At 46.3% G+C, this 8,815-nt stretch overlaps 1 protein-coding gene across 2 annotated transcripts in view; it reads left to right on the top strand.

Moving 5' to 3' along the window:
- Positions 1 to 412: 412 nt before the first annotated feature.
- LOC138737139 (regulator of microtubule dynamics protein 2) overlaps positions 413 to 8,815 on the top strand; it is a 101,091-nt gene continuing 92,688 nt past the window's right edge. Inside the window, exon 1 of one of the 2 annotated variants that reach the window (XR_011340780.1) lies at positions 413 to 987. Coding sequence is in view for 1 of the 2 variants with exons in the window: in XM_069887705.1 (XP_069743806.1) it covers positions 548 to 987 (440 nt within the window). In the remaining variant the exon portion in view is untranslated. The remainder of the gene's footprint in view (positions 988 to 8,815) is intronic. The other variant, XM_069887705.1, reaches the window with a different exon arrangement.

Genomic DNA, 8,815 nt, shown 5'->3' with positions numbered 1-8,815 from the left:
GGAGGGAGGGGAGGGGGGGAGGGAGGGGAGGGGGGGAGGGAGGGGAGGGGGGGAGGGAGGGGAGGGGGGGAGGGAGGGGAGGGGGGGAGGGAGGGGAGGGGGGGAGGGAGGGGAGGGGGGGAGGGAGGGGAGGGGGGGAGGGAGGGGAGGGGGGGAGGGAGGGGAGGGGGGGAGGGAGGGGAGGGGGGGAGGGAGGGGAGGGGGGGAGGGAGGGGAGGGAGGGGAGGGGGGGAGGGAGGGGAGGGGGGGAGGGAGGGGAGGGGGGGAGGGAGGGGAGGGGGGGAGGGAGGGGAGGGGGGGAGGGAGGGGAGGGGGGGAGGGAGGGGAGGGGGGGAGGGAGGGGAGGGGGGGAGTCCCCAATGCGGGGGGAGGGGGAGTCCCCAATGCGAGCGGAGGGAGGACGAAGCGATGAGGTGGACGAGGGGCGGGAGGCGGCCGCCGCGGGGGCCTTGAGCTGCCAGAAGGCGCTCGAGCTCAGGGCGCGCGGCCACGCGACTCGCTCGAGCGCATCCCGCCCCGGCCGAGGCTCGAGCTCGTCCCCGCGGCCATGGCGCCGCTGGGCGGCGAGGGCAAGGCGCTGGTTCTGGGCCTGTGCGCCGGGGTGGCGGCGGCCGGCCTCACGCTGGCGGCGGCGGCGGCGTGGTACGGGCGGAGGAGAGGGCGCGAAGGCGTCCGCCGGGGCGGGTCGGGAGTGGGGGCCGGGGGGGCGGACGTCGCGGACAAGCTGGACGCGTTGCTCCGCAGCCTGGAGGAGCTGAGGAGCGAGGTGAGGAGCCTGAGGGAGAGCGCGCCTGGCCTCGGGGAACGGGGCGGCAGGGAAGTGGCACAGGCCGGGCCGGCCCGCTCGCCCAGGAAGAGAAGCAGCCCCGGCCTCTCGGCGTCCAGGAAGAGGAAGAAGAGCGAGAGGGAGTCGGAGGACGGCGGGGCGGAGGCTGCAGCCGTGGGTCAAGGATCCCTCAGCTCGGAGGAGGTGGAGAGTGAGAGGGGGTGAGTGAGGCACCTTGCATTTAAAAGGAGCACGGTGGAGTGGGAAGGCAGGAACCGGCGTGATTCTGGAGTGGGAAGGCAGGAACCGGCGTGATTCTGGAGTGGGAAGGCAGGAACCGGCGTGATTCTGGAGTGGGAAGGCAGGAACCGGCGTGATTCTGGAGTGGGAAGGCAGGAACCGGCGTGATTCTGGAGTGGGAAGGCAGGAACCGGGGTGATTCTGGAGTGGGAAGGCAGGAACCGGCGTGATTCTGGAGTGGGAAGGCAGGAACCGGCGTGATTCTGGAGTGGGAAGGCAGGAACCGGCGTGATTCTGGAGTGGGAAGGCAGGAACCGGCGTGATTCTGGAGTGGGAAGGCAGGAACCGGCGTGATTCTGGAGTGGGAAGGGATGAACCGGGGTGAATCTGGAGTGGGAAGGGATGAACCGGGGTGAATCTGGAGTGGGAAGGGATGAACCGGGGTGAATCTGGAGTGGGAAGGGATGAACCGGGGTGATTCTGGAGTGGGAAGGGATGAACCGGGGTGATTCTGGAGTGGGAAGGGATGAACCGGGGTGATTCTGGAGTGGGAAGGGATGAACCGGGGTGATTCTGGAGTGGGAAGGGATGAACTGGGGTGATTCTAGAGTGGGAAGGGATGAACCGGGGTGATTCTGGAGTGAAAAGGGATTAACTGGTGATTCTGGAGTGAAAAGGGATTAACTGTGGTGATTCTGGAGTGAGAAGGGATTAACTGGTGATTCTGGAGTGAAAAGGGATTAACTGGTGATTCTGGAGTGGGAAGGGATTAACTGTGGTGATTCTGGAGTGAAAAGGGATGAACTGGGGTGATTCTGGAGTGGGAAGGGATGAACTGGGGTGATTCTGGAGTGGGAAGGGATTAACTAGTGATTCTTGAGTGGGAAGGCATGAACTGTGGTGATTCTGGAGTGGGAAGTGTTTAACTGTGGTGATTCTGGAGTGGGAAGGGATGAACTGGGGTGGTTCTGGAGTGGGAAGGGATGAACTGTGGTGATTCTGGAGTGGGAAGGGATGAACTGTGGTGATTCTGGAGTGGGAAGGCATGAACTGTTGTGATTCTGGAGTGGGAAGGGATTAACGGGTGATTTTGGAGTGCGAAGGCATTAACTGGTGATTCTGGAGTGGAAAGAGATTAACTGTGGAGATTTTGGAGTGGGAAGGGATTAACTGATGATTCTGGAGTGTGAAGGGATTAACTGGTGATTCTGGAGTGGAAAGACATTGAATGTGGTGATTCTTCCCAACCAGTAATGTGCAGCCTTATCCCTCACATAATGACTAAACAAGGACTGCACCATGCACCCACTAGCAAGCGTTTTAACCAGCCCTCTATATTCTTACTAGGACTATAAATTGGTGAAAATGTGAAGCAATTGAGGCATAGAAGGGGTGAGGATGACTGTAGGTGTGAATTAATTAGAATATCTTGATTCTGCCGTTAAAAAAAGATATCTGCAAATACCACGATTAAAGTTAAAAACACAACGCTGGAGAAACTCAGCAGGTCAAACAGTAGTGTACTTTATATTCTTCTTTGGCTTGGCTTCGCGGACGAAGATTTATGGAGGGGGTAAAAAGTCCACGTCAGCTGCAGGCTCGTTTGTGGCTGACAAGTCCGATGCGGGACAGGCAGACACGGTTGCAGCGGCTGCAGGGGAAAATTGGTTGGTTGGGGTTGGGTGTTGGGTTTTTCCTCCTTTGCCTTTTGTCAGTGAGGTGGGCTCTGCGGTCTTCTTCAAAGGAGGTTGCTGCCCGCCAAACTGTGAGGTGCCAAGATGCACGGTTTGAGGCGTTATCAGCCCACTGGCGGTGGTCAATGTGGCAGGCACCAAGAGATTTCTTTAGGCAGTCCTTGTACCTTTTCTTTGGTGCACCTCTGTCACGGTGGCCAGTGGAGAGCTCGCCATATAACACGATCTTGGGAAGGCGATGGTCCTCCATTATGGAGACGTGACCCATCCATCGCAGCTGGATCTTCAGCAGCGTAGACTCGATGCTGTCGACCTCTGCCATCTCGAGTACTTCGACGTTAGGGATGTAAGCGCTCCAATGGATGTTGAGGATGGAGCGGAGACAACGCTGGTGGAAGCGTTCTAGGAGCCGTAGGTGGTGCCGGTAGAGGACCCATGATTCGGAGCCGAACAGGAGTGTGGGTATGACAACGGCTCTGTATACGCTTATCTTTGTGAGGTTTTTCAGTTGGTTGTTTTTCCAGACTTTTTTGTGTAGTCTTCCAAAGGCGCTATTTGCCTTGGCGAGTCTGTTGTCTATCTCATTGTCGATCCTTGCATCTGATGAAATGGTGCAGCCGAGATAGGTAAACTGGTTGACCGTTTTGAGTTTTGTGTGCCCGATGGAGATGTGGGGGGGCTGGTAATCATGGTGGGGAGCTGGCTGATGGAGGACCTCAGCAAAGGTACAAATACCTGGATCAAGGGCTCAACTCAGCAGGTCAAACAATAGTATACTTTATATAGCAAAGGTACAAATATCCTGGATAAAGGGCTCAAGCCCAAAATGACGGATATGTTTTTAAAAAAAATCTTGGTTCTGTGCCCTAGTGATTTAGTTCATAATGATACTCAAGGTTGAAAGAACAGAGTTGTGACCTCTTTCCCCCCCCCCCCCCCCCCCCCACACCATGTGCAACTCATAACCCATAAAGGATCATGCTTCTGCTTGTACAGGGCTGGAATGTAGTTTTAGGTCACCGACCTGAAATGTTATCTGTGCCTCTTTCTACAGATGCTGTCAGATCTAGTAGTTTTTAGAAAGTATTCCTCTGTTTTTAGAAAGTAGTCATAGCCTGGAGGGTGATACTTGCATTTGTGGCAGGTCAAGGGATCAAAGTTCAAAGTATGACATCACATACGAACCTGTGATTCTTTTTCTTATGGGCCAGGCAAGAATTTCTACTCGCTGGTGGATTTGTGCTGAAAGGGGTTGTCAGTTGAGAATTAGTTCAATGGGTTGAACTGTTGCTCTTTGGAATTTGGATGATTATCTTGAAACAAATACTAAGTACTATTTAAAGTGAATGTTGATGAGATATTTCTCTTCATGGTGAATATAGAATTGGGGACGTCATGTCAGAAAATATGTCAATGAATCTTTAGATTTCCCTCAGATTCATATTTCAGATTTATTATCAGTATATATACATGCCATCACTTATAACCCTGGGATTATTTTTTCTGCATGCGAGGCAGAATGACCACTTATTAGTAGTGCAAAGAACTGTAAACAGATAACAAATCTAAACAAATTGTGCAATACAGGGAGAATTAAAAAAATCAATAAAATGCCCAAGTTATTGTTGAGGAGCCTGATGGTTGAGGGGTGGCAGCAGTTCCTAAACCTGGTGTGCAAGCCTTGTGGCTTGCAGCTATGAGAACAGAGCATGTGCTTGATGATCGCTGCTGCTCTCTAACAGCAGGGTTCCCTGTAGATGTTCTCGATGGTGGGGAGGGTTTTGCCTGTGATGTCTTGGGCTGTGCCCACTACCTTTTGGAGGGCTTTACGCTCAGGGGTATTGGTGTTTACTCTTTCTATGGAGTTTGTATCATTGAATATATCCATGGCTGATTGAATTTGAGGTTGAGTTAACTATCAGGGAGCTGAGGTTTAGATACGGGGGAGGAGAAAACTGAGGCTTCGATCAGATCAGCCATGATCTAATTTGGCTCGAGAATCTTTGTAATCAACTGCTGCTATTTTGAGTCTTTTATACCCACGTTATGTTTTGTTCATTTAAGGAACAACATTCCAGTGTACAGTATTACATATATGTTATTAATGCTGAAATACAGAGTATAGAAGTTAGCCATTTGGCATCAACTGGCCTATGTTAATGTTTATGCTGCATAATATGTTTTAACTTTAATTCTGTTGACTTTATTCCTTTTCCCTTATGCATTTCCTAGCTTTCCCTTGAATAGGAGAGAAGAGCAGATGCCACAAGACTTGTATCTTCAAATTCAGGAATAGGTGCTACCCCTCAACCATCAGATTTCTGAACACCCGATTCATTCAGAAACTTGTTTAAAGACTCTTGCTTTGATTATTATTTATTACTGAATATTTATTTTCTGCACAGTCAATTTGTTTACATTTTTCTTTTGAGTAGCGTTTACAGTAGTAGTCGTAAGCTCTATTTGTTGCTGATTAAGAAAAAAATGTTTCCCTGAATCCAACAACAAACAGTGTAGGAGCAGAAGCATCAGGCCCCGAAGAGGCCACTGAGACCAACTGCTGCGCTACTATCCTGGGCCTTTAGCTGCCACCATATCCCTGTAGAACACTGAGATCACAGAATTAAACTCTTTTACACATCTCCAGTTACACACAACTACTTAAAATGTATATTTGAAAAAAGAAAGTTTCCACAATACATTGATTTTCAGAGTCTGGGCCATGGTTACAGAAGAGACAGGTTGAATATGTCTTTCGATGTCAAAATATCTGCTAGAGACCGTTCTCCTGATCCGAAGAGGCCGTCACAGGCTACTACCGCGCAGCAATCAAGGCCAGTTACCAGTAATGATAAATTCTGCCTGGTTCACAGGAAAAGGAATCTCAGGGTTATGTATGATGTCGTATATGTTTTCTGACAATAAATTTGAACTTTGAACACATTTATGGAATGGATTGACTATCTGAACTGCATGCAAAATAAACTTTTTCACTGTGCCTCCTTCTCTGACTGCAAGGGGACCAAACAATGCAAATATCGAATATTAAACTTGAACTTTCATTCTTTTCACTTCAACCAGTTATCATGTTGGTGAGTGCACTATTTGAATATTTCTTCTTAGTGACTGGTTGTGTACCGTATTTTTAAACATGCTATGTTTCAACATTCACCTTTTATCTACTCTTAATGACAACTTGTTCATAAGATGGTAAAGTATCCTGAAGCACTTCATTGGAGTGTTTTCTAATTAAACATTTGGCACCAAGCTTTGTCTGGTTTGAATATTTGAACAGTTTAGTTATGAGCAGAGCTTTAGAGGTGGTGTTAAGGACAGAATTCCAATTAAGCTACAGAAGGCATGTTGATGTGATTTAAGACTAGGCAATTTGAGCTAATATAACACGAGGAGCCTACTTTCAAGGTAGTTTCACTAAAAGTTTTAAGCATGCTGAATGCCAATCATTTGTCACTTGCAAAATATTTTAGAATGGAGAATTGTTTAAAAAGAAAACTATTGAAACCTGTTGTATAGGAAACAAGCCAAGTGTGGGTACCTCAAGGAGAAAAATGTTGAAGCAAGACTAGACAAGTCAAAAGATCTATTTTTTTGTTCTACTTTATTCAATCGATAAATCAAGTGAAATATTTTAAAGATTGTGACTAACGTACTGATGTGCATTGTTTGGGTGTGTTGGGATTTGGGGTTCATGTGTACAGATCTTTTTATCTTGCACTGAGATTATCAGTCAAAAGCCTGAATTGTTAGTTTCTGCAACCACAGATTACTTACATTCTCCTTCAACTAGTGCCCTCGTGTTTGCTTTAATGTGGATTTATTTTTAAAGAAGCATATTGTAGTTTAGTTCAGATGAAGATATCAAGCAGTACTGTTAATTATTAGAGATCATCAATCTATACCCAATATGACTACCTCTGTTCTTAGTTGTATTCTGTGTGATGATGATGTCATGTATGTACTCTGACAATAAATCTGAAATCTGATAGGAATAATGATGAATTGTAATCTTCTTAAAAGATTATTACCATTTCTCCACTTGTTTCATTTAATCTATTCTCTCACACATGCCCATAAATACTTGCAGTACCCGCCTTTACTGGGGGAGTTTAAAGCAGCTAGTTGACTGATCAATCAGCATATCTTTGGGAAGAGGAAGTTCCCTGAAGCATTGAGGGAAAACCCAAGAGTTTATGGGAGAATCTGCAAACCCCTCACAGACTGCATTGCAGGTCAGAATGGAAATCTGCTTGTACACCCGAGTTTAAGCGAACTGTAATAAAATATAATATTAAATATTTACCATCATGTATGCGGCATTGATTAGATTCTATTTATTGCTTTGTAATAAAACAGAAATATAATGTTACATAAAATTGCCTTTAGTCTGCCATAAGCAGACAAATATTCACTTTAGCATTGCTTGGTAATCCTTGCAGTCAGAGAAAGAGAAACAAAAGAGAGTCACTGAGTATCTGTAGATTCACCTCCAGTGCTCCCACAGCTTCACCAGACTCCAGTTAAATTTAAGTATTTCCACCCCGAACCCAGATCTAAACCTTCAAGTTAATGAGGAGGTCTTCAGTGCCTAGGGCCCTTTGGAAGCCCTTGCCCACATCATCCTTTTGAATCCTGACCCCAATATCCAGCTCCCATGAGCCAGTCTCCAGCAGCCCACAATCTGGTGCAAATCCCTTGATCTCAAGTAGCCAGCAGCCCACAACCTGTGTGGTACCTCAACCTCAAGTCACTAACTGCTCGTTGCCTGTGTGTGAGCTTCAGCCACAGAACTCGCTGGTCTGCCACTGTGATCACCATCTTTGGGGTCATCTCTGCTTCTAAGTGGGGTGGGGCCATGTGGGTTGGAGGGGGGTATTCTTCTCATTGCTGTTTCCATGCACCAGTGTGCTGCTCTCCCGGAATCTGCAAACCCCTCAAGGCTGCTGCCGAACACGGGTGCTGCCATCTTGGACCCAGACCCCATGGTCGCAGGATTTTAAATAAAACACCATTGGCTCAGGCATTTTAAAGCCTGTTTGGAGCTATCAGCAGTAGGGGTGGGGAGAACACGTTAGGAAGCGCTGCGTGTATGCTCCACGCAGTCCTTGGGTCTGCACCAGTGCCAGCGCTGCCATTTTCCACATTGAATTAACTACTTTTATTATTAATTTTTGGGTTAAAATGTAATTTTTAAAAATCAGTAAATTTGCTATAATGATGGTTGTTGTACTGTAGTTAAACAGAATGACAATTAAGAAGTGGGAAGAACTAGTTTCTCAACGCACCGTTGACATGTATAAATCGTATCAAGTATATATGTTTTATCCAAGTGTGAGCAAATAGGAAAACATGGATAAAGTGTTTGCAAGTGTCAGGAATATTTGAATATGAATATGAATATTTACCTGAAAAAAATATTTTAAGATTTATTTCATTTGGGTTTTGAAATGGAATTTTTGGCAAAATGTAGCCAAATGCCAATAACTTAATGATGTAATTCAACTAAATTCTACTTCTACAATATAATATTTTTATTTTGTATTTGGTAACAAAGTCTGAAAATACCTTTTGGATATTTACCTCTTGTAGTTTTACAAGAGCAACATTTGCTACACTTTGCAAATAAAATGTACTATATAGGTTTTGTATTACCTAGCAGATTACCATTGAGGTTTTATATTGACATTTATCTGATTGTAAACTTTATTTAGATAATTAACTTTTAATTCACAATTTTAGATTGATTTAATGTGAGACCATGTCTTGTAAATTTGTAAAAAAAAAACCTGACACGACCCTTGAAAGGAGACAGTAATAAGAGGAACATGAAGAACTGAGTTTTGAATTTGCTATGATTATCTGAAGAAGTTCCTCCTCATGTTCTCCCTAAACATTTCCCCTTTCACTCTTAACCCATTTCCTCTAGTTTGTATCTCACCTACCCTCAGTGGAAAAAAGCCTATCTACATTTATTCATTCTATCCCCCTCATAATTTTAAATACTTCTATCAAATTTCCCCTCATTCTTCCATGCTCTAGGGAATAAAGTCTTAACCTAATTAACCTTTCCCTGTAACTCAGTTTCTGAAGTCCGGGC

This window comes from Narcine bancroftii, chromosome 6, assembly GCF_036971445.1.
Source record: "Narcine bancroftii isolate sNarBan1 chromosome 6, sNarBan1.hap1, whole genome shotgun sequence".
In the NCBI taxonomy this organism is placed as follows: Eukaryota; Metazoa; Chordata; class Chondrichthyes; order Torpediniformes; family Narcinidae; genus Narcine; species Narcine bancroftii.
The sequence above is the reverse complement of the archived record's forward strand: the minus strand, read 5'-3'. Positions and strand labels throughout refer to the sequence as shown.